Source organism: Ornithodoros turicata, chromosome 4, assembly GCF_037126465.1.
Source record: "Ornithodoros turicata isolate Travis chromosome 4, ASM3712646v1, whole genome shotgun sequence".
NCBI classification, from domain to species: Eukaryota; Metazoa; Arthropoda; class Arachnida; order Ixodida; family Argasidae; genus Ornithodoros; species Ornithodoros turicata.
The window spans coordinates 7,148,955-7,169,411 of record NC_088204.1 but is presented as its reverse complement, the minus strand read 5'-3'; the positions used below and the strand labels follow the sequence as shown (position 1 = coordinate 7,169,411).

The 20,457-nt window shown below is 44.5% G+C and overlaps 2 protein-coding genes across 5 annotated transcripts in view; one reads left to right on the top strand and one right to left on the bottom strand.

The window, feature by feature from the left end:
* The window catches only part of LOC135390875 (Krueppel-like factor 2), a 140,016-nt gene that overhangs the window by 61,238 nt on the left and 58,321 nt on the right, over nt 1-20,457 (bottom strand). For all 4 annotated transcript variants that reach the window (XR_010421831.1, XM_064620827.1, XM_064620825.1 and 1 more), the window contains exon 2: nt 11,368-11,465. Coding sequence is in view for 2 of the 4 variants with exons in the window: in XM_064620825.1 (XP_064476895.1) it covers nt 11,368-11,382 (15 nt within the window). In the remaining 2 variants the exon portion in view is untranslated. The remainder of the gene's footprint in view (nt 1-11,367; nt 11,466-20,457) is intronic.
* Nucleotides 3,440-20,457, top strand: part of LOC135390874 (Kruppel-like factor 3) — a 37,397-nt gene continuing 20,379 nt past the window's right edge. Inside the window, exon 1 of the mRNA XM_064620823.1 lies at nt 3,440-3,666. Coding sequence (XP_064476893.1) covers nt 3,601-3,666 — 66 coding nt within the window. The 5' untranslated portion in view covers nt 3,440-3,600. The remainder of the gene's footprint in view (nt 3,667-20,457) is intronic.

The following is a 20,457-nucleotide window of genomic DNA, read 5'->3' as shown; positions in this document are numbered from 1 at the left end:
CAAAACAGGATACGAAACATAACCTTGCTAACGGAACTTCATACTATCCACGCTTTCCGTTTCGGTGACGTCAGGTGACGTCAGGTCACGTCAGGTGAAGTTTGTTGACGTCACATAGGTGATGTCAACGAACGGAAAATAGGCAAATATGATGAATACCCTGCCACACATTCATCTTTTTAGGCGTTCTTTGTTCTCTTTACTAGACCTGGAGTAGCTTGTCCCGCAGTGAGCGGGCTCACATCTCCATTTTTTCCCCTCCTATCATCATCACCATCATCATCACATTCGCGTGCGTGTCACGCTAAATCATTAAATGACGTCAGCTCACATGAACTGGGGTAGGGTCCTGCAGCCTAAGCGGGGATACACCTCGGACATCATAATTCTTAATTTAATTGTTCTTGCTGTTACTCGTTCATCCATACACTCTAAAAACAGAGCTTCACCACATAGCACGTTCGTAGCCAACCATCATCCCGAACGACAACGTTCTCTCCCTTGATTTGATGAAAACGAGGGGCGTACGCCATTTTTGTGGCAATTATGGACGGCATAGTGCCACAAAAATGGCGTACGCCCCCCGTTTTCAGCAAATCATGCGGGATAGAACGATGTCACTCGGGATGATGGCTGGCTAGGAGCGGGCTATGTGAAGAAGTTCATTTTTAAGAGGAGCGCGAAGCCCATCTCTATCGCACAACCTCGGGCACGCTAGCGGACGTTCTCCTCAACGACCCACCTAATACTTTGCTCTCCCCGACGAACTCATGCACCCTCTACGCATCTCCACCCTTCATCCTCTATCTTCCATCCGTTATTTTTTTTTCTTTCTATAATCGTGACGACGCTCACTTCTGTGTTGCCAACAACGGATTACCCCCCCCCCCTCATTTTTAAGAGTGTAGCCCGCGCTCTACAACATCTCACATTACGATAATCAATTGACTAATCGTATTAGGAAACATCGCACAACGGAGTACAAAAGGGGTTCAAACCACGATTCATCGTATATGTAAAATCGAAGCTATATAGTGGTTCAAATAAAAGTAACGACAAAAAACCAAGCAACCTCGTTTTTTCTGAGAGCAAACATCTCACCTGCAGACAACCCGGCACCGTTTTGAAGAAAGCTGTCCGACACGTGCAACACCTCGTGTATTATTGACCTTTTCCTGTAATATCAGCTTCCATCCACAACTTATAACACCCTACACTTTGACCGCTGTCAAGCGCTCCGAAAATGAGTGAGCTACGAGACGGCTCTTTATCACCAATGTGTGAGAGAGTCAAAATGGAGGCTTACGACAGAGAGCCGCCTTGTGATTGTAGAGTGGCGAACGCGTGTTTATGGTCTCCCCGTCAATATCGCACCTTGCGCCCGGGCTGTAAGGATGGGGAGGTTCACCTGATGGTGTTAGGCGTCTCTTTGCAACCTGCAATCAAGGTGTCTTGCAAGCACCTCGCGCGATTTTGATGTTGGCAACATTGCGTCGCAGTGTGAACTTTAAAGGTGATGGGAGGTACATGTTTGTGGTGTAGGATGTGCTCGCAGGTTTGTTTGTGTGGCGATTCCGTGTACTTTTCTTTGTTGGAACTGGTGATGGTTTGAGTATCGTACCTTTGTTACACAATGGCGATGGTATTTGCTAGGCTTCTCTAGCGATTCATGGCTTCTGAGAACCTCAGCAATCGCTTCGGAAGGGTTTCCATCTTCGGTTTCAGTTTTCTTTTTTCGTAGTATTTTTTTTTCCCTCACAATATTACGCTTTATTAGCGGTTCGCGGATTCTCAGTTTCGCAAGTCTGCGAATGATAATGATGATGATGATGACAATGACCATGATGGCATTAAATAAATATTTGGAGATATAAGCCGCCCTCTGAATTATGCAGCATATACATCAAGTATCCGACGTCTATATAGCTTCATAAACAGCCGTTATATGGCACAATGACCAGCGCCCAAAAAATTATAGCGTAATTCTTTTACATCGTATAGTCAGAGAGGATGACAGTTTACCTTTGAATCGGACGCCGACAAACATTTGTATTTGCCGGCAAGTTACAGATTGTTACGGTTATGAACGCGGGCATGGGCATTCTTAACAATGCGGTCGAAGTAATCGTATTTGCAGTCGTATAGGACGCACTGGCATAGCCAGAGAGTGTTAAAACCCCAACGAAATGGTACCTTTGGTAGCGCTTTTGGGAGAGGGAAACGAGCGGAAATACTCCTCTCCCACGTAAAGTCCCCAAAGAACCCCTCCCGAAATACTTTCTGGCTACGCCGCTGGTATATAGGACGTGAGCTTTTTCTTTCTTTTCTTTTTATGTATAAAACTGCGACCCGGAGTTCTTATAGCATCAATTTTATAGGTATTAGTTATAACCGCTCCTCTTCTCTTTACGCTTACCTGTAGCGGTACCGGGAAGTGTAAAAAAGAGGAACTGCGCAAAACAGTATTCCCGTGCAAATAAATTTCAAGATCACGATAGCATTCATTGCAGTGGCAGTTTACGACAAGCCATGAGTGCCGGAGTAATAGCGCGAGAGAGGGCCAGATAATGCGGCATTAGATTAGCGCTGTAATAGTAAATACACACAGTATGTAAGCATGCGAGTGAGTATTTTATTTTTATTTTTCATATGGGTCGAAGTATCGCGGTTTTGAGGACACCATTATCCTTTATGGGTGTAAAACAAAATCACAACAAAAACTCCGAGGCCTCGACGAAAAAGCTCCTCCTGGCTCGTCCTGACCCCAACGCAGATGCATGGGGCTCGTATGAAACAAATTTCTCTCGAGTTCAAAGACATATCGTAAGCTCGTCTTTTTCATTATGAAGCTGACACACCTGTAGATAATCATCAGATATCCATATTTCATGACGCCGACACAGTTAGGTTTCATCATCAGCTTGCCAGCTAGATGCCCGTGTCTATAGCTGGCCCGTGTGGCTTCAAGAACCTCAGGCGTCATACACGCTGTTAACGCCATTCCCCTGTGATTTCACTCGCCCAGCGGATCATGCTTGCACGTAAACATCCAGAGAGATGCATGCCATCGAGTGTCCGACGCAAATAAAACAAACCCTCCTCGAGCACCAGACACGTCTCCATCAAGAGAACTCTCAAAACCAAAAAGAAGAAGAAGAAAAAAGAAAAAAAACAGAAAAAAACGGCGGAGCGTCCGTCCATCGAATACACACGACCGCAGCACCCTTCTTACTCGATCGTCAAAAAGGCGTCCCCCCTCTCTTCCATCCCCCCCTTTGCGCACCCTTCCCAACGCTCTCTCATTGGTCGGCTGCCCGACGAGGCGCCACGTGATTGGCCCACCGTCACTGCGGGGGTTGGCATCGAACCGCTTCAGCCCTCGAGCGTTTTCTGCTGGCAACGTTGGCGAAAAACATGGATGCCGTCGCTGCCGAAACGTCAGTCGATCCCGTGAGCGTTGTGTGAAACGCGTCACGCAGCCGCACGTGCCGACGTCACTGCCGTCCGTGCTGTGCGTGTGTGCTTGGTGTGGTGGTGAAGATGGGAGGATTATTCAGTGATGGTGCTGCGTGGTGATGAAAACGTGGTGAAACGTAGTACATGTCTGCCGCGTTGCTCGTCGCGTCGGGCACATCACCTCCCGGCGGGATGGCGGACTTTCAGGACGTGAGTTTCGCTCTTCTTTCTCTCGCGACCTTGCTGCGCTCTATGTCGCTGCCGCGCATGCGTGCCTTTACGATGTCGGTCTGCCTACCGTTACGGTGTACTGTCGTCGGATGGATGTGGTGTTATCGTTATCTGCGGAGTCGTTATCAGCGAAAGTATGAGGGAAATGAAGCAAATCGTCCAGAAGCCGTCCGGAATCATGTAAAACGTTGAGGTCACACGTACACTCTAAGAGAAATAGAGAGAGAGAGAGAAAGGAGTACATTTGGGAGCAATTATATATTTTAGTCTCCTAGATTGCAATTACTCCCCATTTTAGAACCGTGACCCTGAAATTTACTCCTTAGCTCTGTAATTGTGCCCTAGACTGGGGAGTTTCATCTCAAGGGGTCATCAGCTAATATTATCAATACGTATTGATAAAACAGCATAAATGCAGGTACGCTATAGTGGAGGAATTCTTACTGTAAAAAAAAAAAAAAAAGCCTGGGTTTGGGCCTTTTATGTCGACCGTTCTCTTTTTTGCCTAAGCTCAGGCTTTTAATTTATTTTTATTTTTTTCACAGTATGACAATACATCTACTCCCGAAAAGCACTAAAATTAGAAGAGAGAGAGGGTAAAATATAATGGTGTACCTGTATGTGTCAGTTGAGAGTGTATCGGATTCCTATGGGCTATGAAATGACAATGATGACAATGACATGAGACGAGGCTAATAACATGACACCTATGATAGCACGTGCTGCCATCATGAATGCATCATCAGCGGATAGGCATGCGTGTTTTCCTATACGATTATGAGAGCCTTTACAAACACTAAAGGGTACTGCGAATGCTGCGTTCCTGTCTAATCGTACAATAATACTGATCTAATATTGGGCACGATAGTTTCGGCATGAACTTGAACATGAACCACGTACATATTTGAAAGGCATACCATGGAGCTGTCATGGCATGGGATGAACTCCTGGTGAACTATAGCACAGATTGATCACAACAGAACAGGTAACAAGGCGATGTCAACAATCCGCGTTTCTATGTAGTACAACAATAATGAGAAGACGGTTGGGAGCAACTTTTCTTTAAAGCGTTAAAACAAGACATTCGTGTATAGAGCCTGCACTTCATCAGGTTATGTGCAGGCTCTGCACGAAAGTATTGTTTAAACGCTTTAAATAAAAGTTGATCCTAACCGTCTTCTCATTATTGTTGTAGCACAGATTGAATCTTAAATACGCGCAGTTAAACATAAGGTAAAGACCTTTGTATTATAGAAGGTATGTCTGTTGCTGCACCATATTTTGAACGTTATTTTCACGCCTTCCGCAAACAGTCAATGCGGGTTGTTGACGAAGGCGAGCAATATTGAGGTTTGTGACATGCTTCGGGACAATAGATGTCTTGACAGACGTGTACGTTAGATTTAAAAACCACGACCTTAAGGTCAGCCCCTGTTTTGTTGCAAACCCTGAACCACCCCTTCTATAGGAAGTGCTTCAATTTCACTGGACAGTGCTCTTCCTCAGAACTACCGGGTCCCCCTCTTATAAAATCAAAATTTCAGTCGCGGTACCCGATTGTATATTCCATCCTCTCCACTTGCATTGTTAGCTGTATCATTGATGAAAATAAGACATTGACAATTACGAGGTGATATATACCTGGCTCTTTGCACAAGTTTGTTTCAAATCATGTAACTGGTCATTGGATAATGTGTATATCACGTGTGACGTACAGATATCATATGCCGCATGTGTACCCGACTTGGGTACACCCACAGGGGTTCTCCGCGGGTACAGGGGTACCTTGAAGCTTGTCCAGCGGAATCAGTGGTATAGCGGTACTCTTCCGGTGGTGCCATTAATTTCTGCCTAATACTTTGACACAATCAGTCATACATGTAATTGTCGGATTTTTGAACCAGTCAACTTTTCCAAGGTTATATTTTCACGAATGTGAATATAATTTTTTTTTTTCATGAGTGTATTGTATCGTCATACAATGTGAATAAAATCGTTCATTCATAAGTTCTGCCGACTATGTTATCAGTATTGATGCCGTCATTGAGGACATGAACCTGTACGTATGCGAGTTATCATCCGTGTCGTATTAAATATATATATATATATATATATATATATATATATATATATATATATATATATATATAAACATGCAAATAGGCCATTTAACTCGTTGTAATATTCCAAACGATATGACTTGTGCGTACATGTGCATGGTTGCCTGGAATTTCTAGCTAACAATCAAGCGGCACCTTCTGCGAATTAAGAGGAAGGCCTTTTCCTTAGGTTCACCCATCATGACGGCATGCTTCTAGGGAAAGTTCTATATCATTAGTAACTTCTTGTAAACGCATTTACCGAGCGCGAACGCTAAGTGTTTCACGTTTCAAAAGTTCGTTCAAGTCTCATTATATCCCTGCTTCAAAGCCACAAAAGAAGGATAAAGCAACTTTTTTTTTTCTTTAATGATGCGTTTCTTCCCTCTCTCATGTTTATGACAACTCTCTTAAATATATACACGCAGCTCAGTAGGATGAAGTGGTTGAAAAGCAGTCACGCTTCATTTGTCCTTTTTTTTTCTCTCTCTAATCTCCATCACATTGACGGTGTAAATCCTGATTGATGATTCGGACATTCAAATTTAATAATGTCGCGTCCCGAAGCCAAGTATATTATATTTGTGCCAGTGCGATAAACTCATCAATACGTGTAGAAAGAACTGAAATTAAAGCAGACGACCTTCATGCTCCTGAAATATAGTGGCTTATCACCTACAGATACTTTTTGGGTGTCGAGGGCCCAGCCCAGTATGGGCATTTCCTTTAATGTGATACTGTCTTAATTTCAACTAATCGCAATTATCTTAGCTCAACATATAAATAGACCGACAAGCATACTGCATAAGTCAATGCCTTTCGAGGAGTAGCCATCATTATCGACTTCATCGTGCAGTTGCGATTAGGATCACGTCTTATAACCAGGTTTGTTGTACAAAGGCAAACAATAAATGAGGAAAAAAATTAATATTGGAAAACATATAGCTATACGCTGACAAACATGGCTAAAAATGCGGAACGTCTCATAAGCACTGAAAAGTGTTGTTTCCCGTTTACGGAATACATATCACAGCAGATAGCGAGCCAACTCCATATACTGATTGTTGATTTGGCTAATTTCTCCTCGTCGTATCACACAAGCACAGACTGCGTGGAATCGAAAACTGCATCAGCTGCCAGCGATATACACAAACATAAACTCACTTCAGTTTGAGTAACTTTAGACATGGGTATATACTGTTTGAACGTTGGAGGCGTCTCAAGATTCAATCCATAATGAGAGAAAATGCACTCTATTATCAACATAATTAACTATAATCAATATCTGTGCATTTTTAGAGCAAGGGTACTCATTACTATACGAAACTTTCTCTACGTACTCATTTATTTTACTAATTTGCTAACTAACTAACTACTGTAACTCACAGTTGTTTTCTTCGAAAACTGAAAAGTTGATGAAGTTGGCTTCGGGGTGATGAGCCATGCACGGCGTTAAGAGGGGGCTTTCTCACAATTTCTATTTAGGAGCTAATTAGCATGCGGCAGTTAACATTTAATTATGTGAAATGAGCGAAACGGAGGACCATTAAGTCCGCCAATGCGCATCATTGTTTTAGTAGGCCCGTCACCATACTTCAAGTCAGCTTCACCTCATTATCGAAACTCATTTGGGAAGGCAAGGTAAGCTGCCACAGCCGCACTAACCCAACCTAACCTAACCCATCACTAAACTAACCTAAGAAATCATAAACTGGATAGGTTAGTGCGGTCGTGGCAGCTATAGCCTCGCCCCGCATCGAAACGGATTTTTGGTTTATGGTTTAGAATGGTTCATATAATGGTTCATAAATACGGTAAATGTTAAATAATGTAAAACCCGTCTTCGTCCCCAATTTCCATGATCATCACTTCGGATAAAACCCGAAAATGAACTTGGCAACATGCCAATTCAGCCACTTGCTCGGGTATCGGAGCACGCTACGTATTGGACACCTAGCACAGCTGAGTTTATCTAAAGCGCGAGAAACATTGTTGTCGTTCTTTTCCACCCGATGTCACCCGATTTTACGGTTCCTGAAATAACACCCGATTTCTACACCCGATTCTAAAAAAAAAAAAAAAAGAAAAACATAAATCTGAAAACAACACAAGGCCCTATTTATAAATAGTTTTACGGATCATTGTACGCACTACCACACCGACAAACATACATCCCATCATCTTCGTGCGTCACCTATTCGATGGTATTGGCAAAAATTTGACATCGCCGTCGGAGCTTCGATTTCTTTCGCCAGTCGCCACTCGCGTTTTCCCGGCGAGTGCAGAAACACTGGTAAGATCTCAGATCAGACAGCATTGTACATGCCGCCTTGCCATAGAGTACATGCATACCTGCAGGAGCCTCCAGGCCATTTCGTCGAGGAGCAATATGCTTTCAAAGCTTGCGTCCGGTGGAAAGAAAAGCAAAAAACAGCAGCGTCTGCATTAGTGGCGATTCTGGTCACGTGCCTTCCTTGCCCCCCCCCCCCGATATTCCGGCGGGAGATTTTCACCGCTTTCGGCTCGTTTTCTGGCCAAGATGGCCGCGCCAGATTGTGCAAGATCCAATTAAAGCTAGACTTACTCGCGTCAAACATTTCGTTTATCGGCGAACCGCATCGGGTTTTGCACCCATACCTCTCCCTCTTGCGGCGACACGGGGTACTATATGGTGGCTGGTCTCTGTATCTTTTCTTTTTCTGTTTCCCGCGGTGTTTCTTTGAGGTTGCTTCTGTGTTCGTCGCTTTTTCGATGTAAAAGCCGGCGTTTGCGCACTTTTCGTGTGTGTCTCGGGGGGGTGGGGGGTGGGGGGAGGTCGGGGGCATGTAGAAGTGCTAATGCGGAAAGTAAGTCACCATTTGGGAAGTGCAACTTTCGTGTGTTCTGTGGATGGATTCTTTCAGGTTAAGAAGCACAAGGAGCAGGAAGTACGTTCCTCTTGGTCATTTTAACGTAAAGTTTTATTCCTTCGTGTCTTATAGTAGTAAGGAGTACAAGCTTCCATTTACTATATTTGTTCCTTCATAACAACTGACAAGCAAAAAAAAACGAAAGAAAGAAAGAAAAAAAAAAACGTTTTTGATATGTTATTCTTCTTAGACCTGTGCCTTGAGACCGTGCACTGATCACCGAAGTACCTCAAAATTGCACCTAAAGTACCAAGTACCAAGCATCGTAGGTATAGTTGTAAGAAGCACAGTACAGGGTACAATTACCTCAAGCTGTGACAACCATGTGACCTGTTTGACGCACGACTGCTCTTTCCTTTTTATTTCTTAATTACCATTCTATTTACTTTAATTGAACTGGAGTAGCCAGCCCCTCTTCACGAGCGCTACATTCTCATGTTTTTCCAACAACCAAACCAAGCACCTCAAGCTAAAGTCTGCGCTGTGTGCCCTGGCGAACTACCTCAAGGACATACGTGCTAAAGTAATCTTTTAAATCACTCAGTGCTTTCACACATCAAGCGTCATGGAACAGCTGGTCGCACCAGTGCCACCAACGTTTCCGTTTTTTTTTTTTTTTTTTTCTATGGCTATACTTTCGATACCTCAAAATTCTATTTGAAGTACCATGCATCGGGCACATATAAGATGTGCAGTATACAAAGTACAGTATACTTAGAGAGCGGCTTCTTCGAGTCACATCCGATTCCGATATCCCCCCCCCCTCCCCCGAACCGACCTCCGACCAATCCGGGTTAAACCCAATTTCTCCCCGAATTCCAGTCACTATGAAATCCTCAAGTGACGCTTCCACTGAAGACGAACAAGGGCCGTCACGTGTGACACATGTAAGAATGGGTCACTTACGTTCCCAGAAATACACCCCTGTCTATGTCTATGCCTTCGGGGAGTAGCGCTGGTAGGTCACTCACACACACACACACACACAAAAAAAAAAAAGAGATCAGGAAAGGGCTTAATAGACAAACTAGAGGAGAAACAAAAACACCCGATAACACCCGAAGGCACAATTATCACCCGACTTCTCCCCGAATTAGGGATTTAACAGTAGCGCACGATTCACCCCCTCCCCTCCCCGAATCTGAGGAAGGAATTTAACCCGAAGTATACTGTACAGAAGTACAAGTCATGGCTTTAAGGGCACGGACTGAGGGTAAAGTACCTCAAGGTTGTACTTAACGTACAGCTTGGGACAACAACAACAACATAGATGAATGGATGATGATGATGATGATGATGATGTGATGTGTGATGTGTGTGTGACAAAAGTTCACGGAACACCGGGGTATCGCATTTCTCAATTGGGAGCGACATCCCTAGGAGCAAACAGAAGCGGAGACACACACTGAGAGATGGATAGAATAGCCAGTCCCCCGTTTCTTATTCGACCACTTCCTGATATCTAGCAGGGGGCCGCTCCGATTAAGAAATACGCCAGGGCCGTGTTCCGTAGATCTTTGTCCCAAGCTGTACCAAGTAGCGAGCATCGCGGGTATACTTACAAGAAAATACAGTACAAACTACCTTGTACACTATTCAAAACTATGTAAGTGCACGCAGTAACGATTTCTCTCTACTGCACCGGCGGTGCAGGAAACGATGCTAGTCGCCACGAATACATCGTGCTTTACGAGCAGCCCCCATACATTCCTTTATCGCTTTCATGCTCGATCAAACATCGTGCTTCATACGATTCGGCACAGAAAAAAAAAAAAAAAAAAGAATCTCCGTTCACGTACTACACCATAATGCTTTACCAAAAGCAAACGTGAAAATATCAAAGAATATCTGGGCAAATTATTGGACGACATTCGTTCCCGTAACCCATAGCAACCGCACGGCGACCAGGAAAGAGGAGGAGGAGGTTCCCTACCCTTTCCACGGTGCGAGTCTCCACAGATTTATTTCCAGAGAGCAACGCGTGACATTTTTATGCGCTGCTCCATCGTTTTTTTTTTCTTTTTTCGTTTTTATTCATACTGGCCGCAGCGAGAGTACAGTATAGAGAGGGCAGTACTAATACTGTTGGCGAGATATTCGTTCCGTCCCCGCAGCCCATACGATTCCCTGTTGCCCCTCCTCAATGTGAACGGGAAGTGGGGTGGGGGGTGGAGTGCCCCCTTCCCCCTTTCGCTACATACGCAACGAGATATGGAGACATCGAACACCGACGTTGCACGAGCCGAGCTCTTTCCCTTTCCTCATCTCGTTTCTTTCCGCCAATCTCCGTCTTTGGACGTGCATCTAAGTAGATGTTGTAAAAATAAAAGACAAATTAAAGAAGCGCATCTCACGTTTCCTCTGTATTCTGGCGAGCGGAAAGATTTCTCTGCTTACGGTTCTTAAGAAATGTGCAGGCGTGCTTCGTCATTCTGTTCGGTCAATTAGTTATTCGTTCAACAACGTCAAAACAACAACTGCAATTGTGTTTCCATACGCCATTGCATGTTCTTTCGTTTTGCATGCCGGTATAAAGACTTATACAGCGGTAATGTCTGAAGCAAGTTAGTCCTCGTTGAGAAAAAAAGAAAAAAGCTTAAACTGCGACGCAAAAAACAGTATCTGAGTGAAACAGAGTCCATATTGAAGTGTCTTGCTGATACGCAACTCACTTGTAAAGCTGGCATCCCGCAGAGCACGATGGCGTGACAGTGAAGCCGGATGCATGGATGCTCTCTGCATTTCCATCATGGACGGTTCTGCTCTGTACCTTTAAGAGAGAAAGGTCGATATTTTTAGTGTTCATGTTTGCGAAAGAGAAATGAGATGGTCAAGCGACTCTTACTTTTACAAACATTGTCGAGAACAAGAATAGCCTTAAAAAAAAAAAAAAAAAAAAAACATGCTCTTGCGCTTAATGCCATACGATGCCATACGAGTATTCCGGGAACGACACTTCGAACTCATCCATGACTCCCCGTGATGCATTCAAGAAGCAGAAGCGACTTTCGACCTCAGAAATATTTGCGTAACCTCAATCATCGCCACTATGAACCCACATTCTGTATGTTCAACTTGCCGCCAGTGCCTTCGAACTGGGTATATACCCTCGAGCATTTCCAACACTTAAGTCGCATTCTTGGCGAACACATAATTCATCCCTCGAGTTGTGACAGATGCCATGTTCTTCGTTGACGCTATTTCATCTTTTGAAGCCCTATGATGTGGCCGCCCGACTGACATGTTGCTCGCGTGCTTCGTCAATGCGGGCCAAGTTTTCAGTCGGATATAGAAATACTTCTTTCCAGGAATTCCTTCGGCGGCTGATTTCTGTGCCGGTGTGCAGCTTGTTTCCGCTGCTTTCCGCGTGAATAATTCATGAAGTGAGTCAGGCTGTCGAACTTCAAAGAGAAGGACCATATAACTCCGAGAGATGCTTTGGGTTGCATTTTTTTTGTTAACGTTCAACGAGGCTCATTCTCTATCTCCCTCTCTTTCACACAAAGTAAATTACTAAGTAGCACCAATAGACGTCAACCTCCTTCGCTAAAATACCTCCGCTTATTATGAAGATGATGGTCAACCATGAGTATTGCGTGGCGATATCAAAGTGATGTCACAAACACGATTAGAGGTAGCCCATACGCAGCGCAGCGTTAGCTGCTTTCTCGAGGACCAAGACCCACTTGTACGCACATTAAGGAAGTTCCTCAGTACCGTCCTCAAAAGCTTTGACAGTGCTGTACTCATGAGCAGCGCTGAAGACTGTATAGCGCGCGCCTGAAACACTACCGAAGCTACTGAGGGTATCACTGAGGAATCTCTTGAACGTTCGTGCAAGCGTCCCCAGATACAAGTGTCGTCTGCGTTAAGACTGGTGGACACGAATCGCAGAAAGTGCCTACAGGGGACGCTGCCTTGAGCCACTCCAGCTGCTATAATAGGGAGCTTGCGTCGGCTTCGGATGTCCTCATAAGAACTGATCTTTCTCTAAGATAAACGGGAATACAATAAAGTGCACGCCCGGGGATGCCCAAAGTACATGGGTCCAGTACAGCACATGGCAGTGATTTGTTGTATCATACGCCCTATTTATGTCCACGGATCCAGCAACTGTCAGTTCACCGATAGCGCTAGTCTCTTTCTCCGCACAGACGGTGTCTTTCTGAATTTCCGGAAGGCTTTTGACAACGTGCACCACAACTTGTTGTATTACAAACTGTAAAGCTCGAGATTGCATTCTTTGGTATTAAAGCGGCTAGAAAATCCCTCCTCACTGGACTCCTCGAAGAGCTCTAAAGAGAACTCCGACCTGTCGTCGCCTTCGCGTGCACCATAATTTATTCTCTCATATTAACCGCTGGAGTATGGGTCATGTGACTACCACGGGGAAAGATCCCATGTCGTCATATCTTCCATTTATTGTTGTTGTTGTTGCTGTTGTTGGCTAGAAAATTATCTGTCCAACAGGACACGTGGCTGTAAATGGCGCTACCTGGTGTCCGTGTGGGGTGACATTGAGCGTTCCACTAGGATCAGTACTAAGACCACTTCTCTTTTAATGACATTATTTTTCAATGACATTACTATAGTAATATCAAGTCCAATACAAGGCTGTTCGCGGACGACTGTGTTTTTTGTACTGTAAGATTAGAACCGCGCCGAGGAGGTCAAAACTTTCGAAACTGACGTGTATGCTATTGATGCACCGTGCGGCAAATGGGGTACGGCATCAAATCTATAGCGACAGCCAGAGTTCCCTTAGAAGTCGGCCCAGGACGCACATTCCCCCAGGGCGTCAGTGGTGACGTTGCCCACATCTATGGGGCCCACAACGGCGAGCTCCTTCACCATCACCACCCACCACCACCACCACTATTAAATGTAGCGAAGTGCAAAATTCACGTCAACCGCTCTCAGAGGACAATTACGAATGCATATACACACTCGAGTCGGTCCCTCTCCCTATAATGAATGCATATAAATACTTAGGGGTAAAGTTCCACACAACATCTAATTGGGAAAGCCATATAAGCTATATACTGTGTACAAAGCTAGTCGTTCATTGTCATTCCTGAGACGTAACTTCAAACAAGGTCCTCCGAATGTTAAAAGGAAACACTTTATAAATCATATGTTCTTCCTGTTCTAGAATACGCTTCTGTGGTATGGGACCCCCAGCAGGAATACTTAAAAGAACTACTAGAGGCAGTACAAAAGTCAGGCAGCCAGGTTCGTGGCAGGTGATTATTCCTTTTTTTACCCGCTCCAGTGAGATTAAGAACGGGTTATAGGTTGGCGACTGTTAGCAACACGAAGGTGGAATAACAGACTTAAACTACTATTCGACATACAAGACGGCGACACTGGCCTTCATAAGGTTGTCTTCCTCGCGCCGCCTGAGTATACCTATCAAGTATAGGACAGATCATGCTAAAAAAAACATAGTGAAATCTTCAACCAGTTGTTTTTTGTATGTAAGAAAAAAAAAAGGAGAAACTGAACTCGTCTGCCGACGTGTTCTGCTACTGCTAACATAAATCCCCCCTCCCCCCCCCCCCAAAAAAAAAGAATAAGTGCTCTACTCTCAAGTTCGCTATTCACAAGTCCTTCGCTTCAAACATTCTAATCCCCAATGGAATTCAATTGCCACACATGCTCCGCTTTCATTTCATTATCTAGACTGAAGGTTTTGTCACAATGCTAGATCTTTTTTCCCCTTCTGTGTTTATGTGTAGTTTATGTGTGTTATGTGTAGGGGTCCGCGTTTTCTGCATTTGCCGAAAAGTGCCGAAATACACCCGCCGAATATTTTATTGGGAATTCGGCACATTCCGGAAAGCTCCTAATTGCACTTTCGCATGTGGTGCTACACGCCGAAAATGCCGGTGCCCGATTATTTGTTTTTTTTTTCCTCCATGACATCACATTTTTGTTTTTCTTTCACCTCGTTTTCATGGTGGAATGCGGGGAACACTGCCCCGCGGAGCCACTAGCCTTTAGTTCAGGGAAAAAACTTCCCTTGTAACGCTTTTATTCCTGGGTCCTAGCGGTTCAAGGGAACCCTATAACAGAGGAAAGGAAATTCTTTCCATTCTCAATGACCTCCTACTAAGCTGCCCTGCTACCATGGGTCATTACAGCTACCGATTTTTCGGCATCTATTTGGCGAAAACGTTTTAAAATTCCGAAAATAACTGAATTTGACAAAACATATAAATGCCGAAAACCGCCCGCCGAATCTCCCCAGGAATAAATGCTGAACCCTAGTTATGTGTTAACGTATATTATGTGTCGTTTCCCGGACACTTTCCGAATTATTCACACCACACTCCCCTGCTATACAGTGCCGTCATTGGCGGTGCGGGGTACGCAATAAATAAATAAATAAATGGATAAAGAGGCTTATAATACAATCAATTGGGCATCACGCTTTTTCTGAAGCCTGGCGCCGTCATGGAGGGTTGGAGACGTCATGATTCCAGAGACCAGTCTATACGGTTTAGCATTCGAGCCTCTTCATTAACTTGCAGAGGGCAGCTACTATAAGACTGATAGGGCAAAGTGGTGTTGGCTCTCGAGGAGATTTCCCTTTCAAGAATCTTTGATGAGAGCCTTGAGCATCACTGTGCGTGACTGCGATCCCGACCATGCATTGCCTTGTATGATATCCGGTCAGGTCCAGGGGTTGATGGTTTCGCCAAGAGACGGATAGCATTCTATACAGATCTTGGGAGATGAGATCTTTATTCATACGCTGACCTTGAGCTCCACTTTCGAAATCTATTGCTCAAAACACGTTGAATCAGTGCAGAATCACGCTAGATTTATGGCGTGGTCGAACCATCTTCCTCCTTATTGTAAATACTTTCACATCTTATTGCGGTAAATCCGTACGGCTGCAGCGGCATTGAATCAGCTCATCCTCGGAGTATACCATCTTGGGATGTTCTTCATCCCCATTGACCTGGTGTCTGGTATTGTGGTCTGTTACATCGAATCCAGCTACAATCAACTCGTGGAGACTTTTCGCAGCCCCCTTTCCGATGGAACACCTATAATACGATTTCCTTCCATCGTGACCATGTGCGACAGAATCTTTTCCTGGGTTGCTTATTCGATAATTAGACTCGCAATTAGGTTTCGGTTCACCCTGCAAAGTGGCTTCTCTGGGATCACGGTTTTGAGAACAACAGGAATCTCCGTTGGTCAGTTTTTCGTGCACGTGACCAGGAGGTCCGGGTTGGACGCCCGATGCGCCAACAAGACCGCGGAACTCACTGTTTCCTTCCCTCATCCCTTACCAAGGAAGTTTCCCCTCCCCATCTATCACGAACTAGTCGTGACGTATTACCGGCAGAGCATCAGGACGAGAGTCGTCGATATTTCGAACAGAGACTTCTCTTCTTCTTGGTCCAGGAGAGGACTTTGTTCGAAATATGGGGGCTCTCGTCCTCAGGCTCTTCCCTTATTATTTCCCCACCAGTTCGCTGGATTTTCTACCTGTCTATGGTTGTGTGACGTATGGGGCTACGTCACGACCAAAGCGCGCGAGGAACACCAGAAAGATGGAACTTCGATAGTAGCCTATAGGGCTTTGGCATGGATAATCCTGTGCGCAACAGAACCGTTATAAACAGTCAGAACTGGGAATTGGACATTTGCATAATATCGGGGGCGGTACCCTTTTGTGGTGCTGTTCTCTGGAAGATTTTTTGTAACTCATCTAATCAGTCAAAAACACAAGATTATTTCCTAAACATCTGCGTAATATCCGCGGACTGTAAATAAATTTTCTGTAAATACATCTGCATAACATGCGGTATAGCAAACTCCCCTATAGGACAAAGACGGGTAGAAAGAAGTGTGAAGGGAAGGGAAGGAAGTGCCTCAAGACGGTGAGCCGCCGATATTTCGAACAGAGTCAGAACAGTATCTGTTCGAAATATCGGCGGTAAGGTTGAGTTACTGTCTATGGTGCAAAGGGAGCTACCTCCATGGTTAGTTCTCTCGCTCGATGGCAATGCACACAGGCGGACATAACTATTGGCGATGAAATGCGATGTGGGAAAGCACTGCGTCTAGTTCTATCGTACAGTTGGCAATGCAAACTAGTGGACATGACTAGCTAGACATGACCTTTTGTGACCTTTATCTAATACATTACGACCTTTAACTAATACATACAATACGCGCGGAATCACAATTGTCTATTCCCACTGCCTTCAATACAGTCTGCTATCGTTGTACAGTTGCGACGCGTAAAAGACGTTGACAATGAAGCTTTTTCTCAACTCCATTGGCAGCCAACTGTGAGTGAAGATCTTAAGTTATGAGTGAGCGACGATTTCTAAATGCCATTCTTTCAACGCGAATCTTATTGGACCGTAGGAAACTTTCCGGCCCGTGTACAGTTTTGAATTCAAACATTATTGGTTCGTTTAAACTACCTTCAAACTGCGCTAGGCAATTTTGGAAACCAAGGTCTCAGACGTTGCGTTGGAACTCAGAATTTGCAATATCTGAAACTTATATGGCGGCTCATATAGCATGAACATCATCAACACAAGCCTTGTACATAGAACCTTGCGTTTTAGGGTTAAACACGGTAAACCCCAATTTGCATCATCCTCACTTGGGGTAAAACCCGAAAAACACCGGAAGCCAACTTGCCAAAGCGCAAGCTCAGCCACCAATAGGGGCGCTGGAGAACGCAAAGCACCGCGCATTCAGCGCAGTCGTACGGCATCTCATGTTTATCAGAATCGTTAAAGAGATACGTTCTTTGATTATTACTATTATTTTCCACCCGATGTCGCATGATTTTACCCTGTTTTGCAGCTCGTGAAATGAAACCCGATTTTTATAATCCGATTTTCGAAAAACATAAAACCCGAAATCATAAGTAGAAAATCGAGCGAACCGGTAAGGAAATGTTGAAGGAAAAGACTCAGGACGGGAGGCGCCTATACTCGATTTCGAACAGAGACTGTCCTTTTTCTTTTTTTTCTTTCTTTTTTTTGGTGGGGGCGAAAACATAAGGGTGTACACTGTAAACTTTTTCACACCTTTAAAGGTGTGCGCTATGCACATTCAACCTGGTTGCGTAACATTGCATCTCCAGGATGATATTTTACAAAATTCGGAAAGCATTGCTAAATCTCAAGTGTCAGTGCAAATCTTGCTTTCATTATGTCTTGGATATCGTATGTACGAGCTAATGCATATATGCATCGCTACCGATAATCGAGCATGCGCAAGTGTCTACAATACTGTTGAACAATGTTGAGATGTTGCAAGACTGAATTGACTGAGGATAGACAACACTCGAGTAAAGAAAATTTGTGCGAAACCGTGCTCCATTATAATGTTACCAAAATTACACCAAAAAAGGCGTACGTCATGCACGTTATTACACCTTTAAAGGTGTGAAAAGATTTAGAGTGTACTCTGAAACGCAATGAGTCCTATACGTATAATATAAGGGTGTACTCTTAAACGCTATCAATCCTATACGTATAATCAACTACCAGCCGATAAGTGTTATTCACGTCATTATTAAGTTTTGCTATATCTAAGCGAAGGTGGAGTTGCCGGCATCCATCTAGATGGAGCCAATTTCTCCATAGTATTTTTATTTGTGTTTCGACTGATTAGACGAGTCACAAAAATAGTGAGCCCACCTTCCTTGACGTCTTATAGCCTACTATTCCCGATATTTTTATTTACCCCCCCCCCACACACACACACACTCACTCAGCAGGTGTAGACTGCGCACTGTTCATCACCGCGGTGACCGTATATACGAGAAGTATATAAGAAGCGCACGTGATTATGAAGCAGGGGTACATCCAACGCACATCAAGGAGAACTGTATTTTTTATGTTCGGACCGACTTTCGGTTCCAAATCCGAACTCCAAAGTGCCCGATAATTCGAGTACCGTAAACATTATTTGCAGCTGGAAGGAGAAAATTGCGTACATGTCGATCAGTGTGGTTGTTGCAGGCACGGAACATTGTTTCTATAGTCAACGTTCCTATACTTTTCAGCTATTATGTGCTCACCTTCTAGCTGTTAAACAGTGAAACAAACGTGAAACATATTTCAGTTCAGAATGCTTATCGGAATCGAACCTCCAAAACAGTGCTCACTCAATTCCGCACTGACGAGTTAGCCCTGATAGTTATCCACTGACGAGTCTACCGCGCTGTTATTACTCCCGCATTAGCTAACAAAACAAGCATTTCACATAAGCTAATTATATACGTTGCTATATAATTTCACAAAACATCGTGCTCACTAACTAGTACACGCAGGCCCTTCGTTAATAAAGCATGTTCTCGAGTTTGGGCCGCCGCGAGCCGTTCCGTCTGCCCTAAAAGCACCTGCCTCAAATGAAATGCATAATGCGCGAACAGAGCTCGCTCGGGGAATTCGGGAAGAAAGGAGCAAGATGGCGGACGAGCATCGATCGGTGGCCGCAAAAGAGGCAGATGCTTTTACACAGCACTCCACGTATCAGCTGCGTTTAGGGGATTCCAGACAAACGTGATGCCTCGATGCAGTTGTGTAGCACGTACAAAAATGAAGCTACACGTTTTCGAGATGGATAATGGCCTATTTCGTCCAGGATTATTTCCTATACGTGTATTTGCGTCATAATGCAGACATTTGGTAATCAAGTACTTTCGTCCAGCAGCACTCTTAAAACGGGCACTTCACCTCCATAACACGTTGAAGGCCGACCATAACACAGCGTGATACCTGTTAATGTGTCGATTAACACGACTGCATCGGTGTGTCACAGAAAAGGCACACGCCTCCCGTTTGTAACAAATCGGGGGAAAGAACGATGTCGTTTCGAGACAATGGTTGGCTAGGAGCGTGCGATGCGGTGAAGTCCTTTTTTATGAGTGTGGTGCAAGGACTTCGAGGACTTTTAATGTTGTCGAGGAAAGGCTCGTCCGAGAGAACATTAGCGTATATATAGAAAGGACGTAGCACGCTCAAAAATGACACTGAAGCTTTCTAAAGATTTAATATGTACGAACTACATTATTTCATCGGACTCAGTGGCGGTACCGCAATGTGGGATAGGGTGCCGCCTCAGCGGCGAAACATCCCACTAATACATCATCACCACTTATTTGTTGCTGTTGTTGTTGTTTACCGCTTGCAACAAGTTGACTCTCCTAGAGGTCGTCACTGCGATGATCTAGAAGACCTTATAGAGCATATCGTTCTCCATTGTCCGCAACCTTCCAGAACCACACGCTTTCAGTGCCTCTGTATCAACTCGCGACTCTCACGCTCTCACTATGTCAAAATTGCTTGGTTCCGTGGCCCAACCCAGCCCATGCTTCGTTTTCTTTTTATTTTTTTTAATGGAATAGCATGCCGACCTTGGTCTGGCAGACCTTTCCTTTCAATAAATATATATTCCCCCCCCCCCCAGCCCATGCACCAAAACGCTCTGCCCTAAAAGCATTTCTAAACCTTTTGGACATCGTATATGACTTCGGCCCTCACTGTGAGGTGAATCACTCAACCTTGTACCAAGTCTGCCGTAAAAAAGACGCAAAGTGTGAGCATCATCATCATCATCATCACTACCACCGACCAATCACCTTCTTCATCGCGGCATCGTCTATCCACAAAAGCGACGGGCGCGAGAGAGGCCACGGGAGTTCATCGGCCAGCCTCTTTAATTCGGTCAACTCTTTAATTCGGCCCTTTACCAACTTAAAGTCTTAATAAACG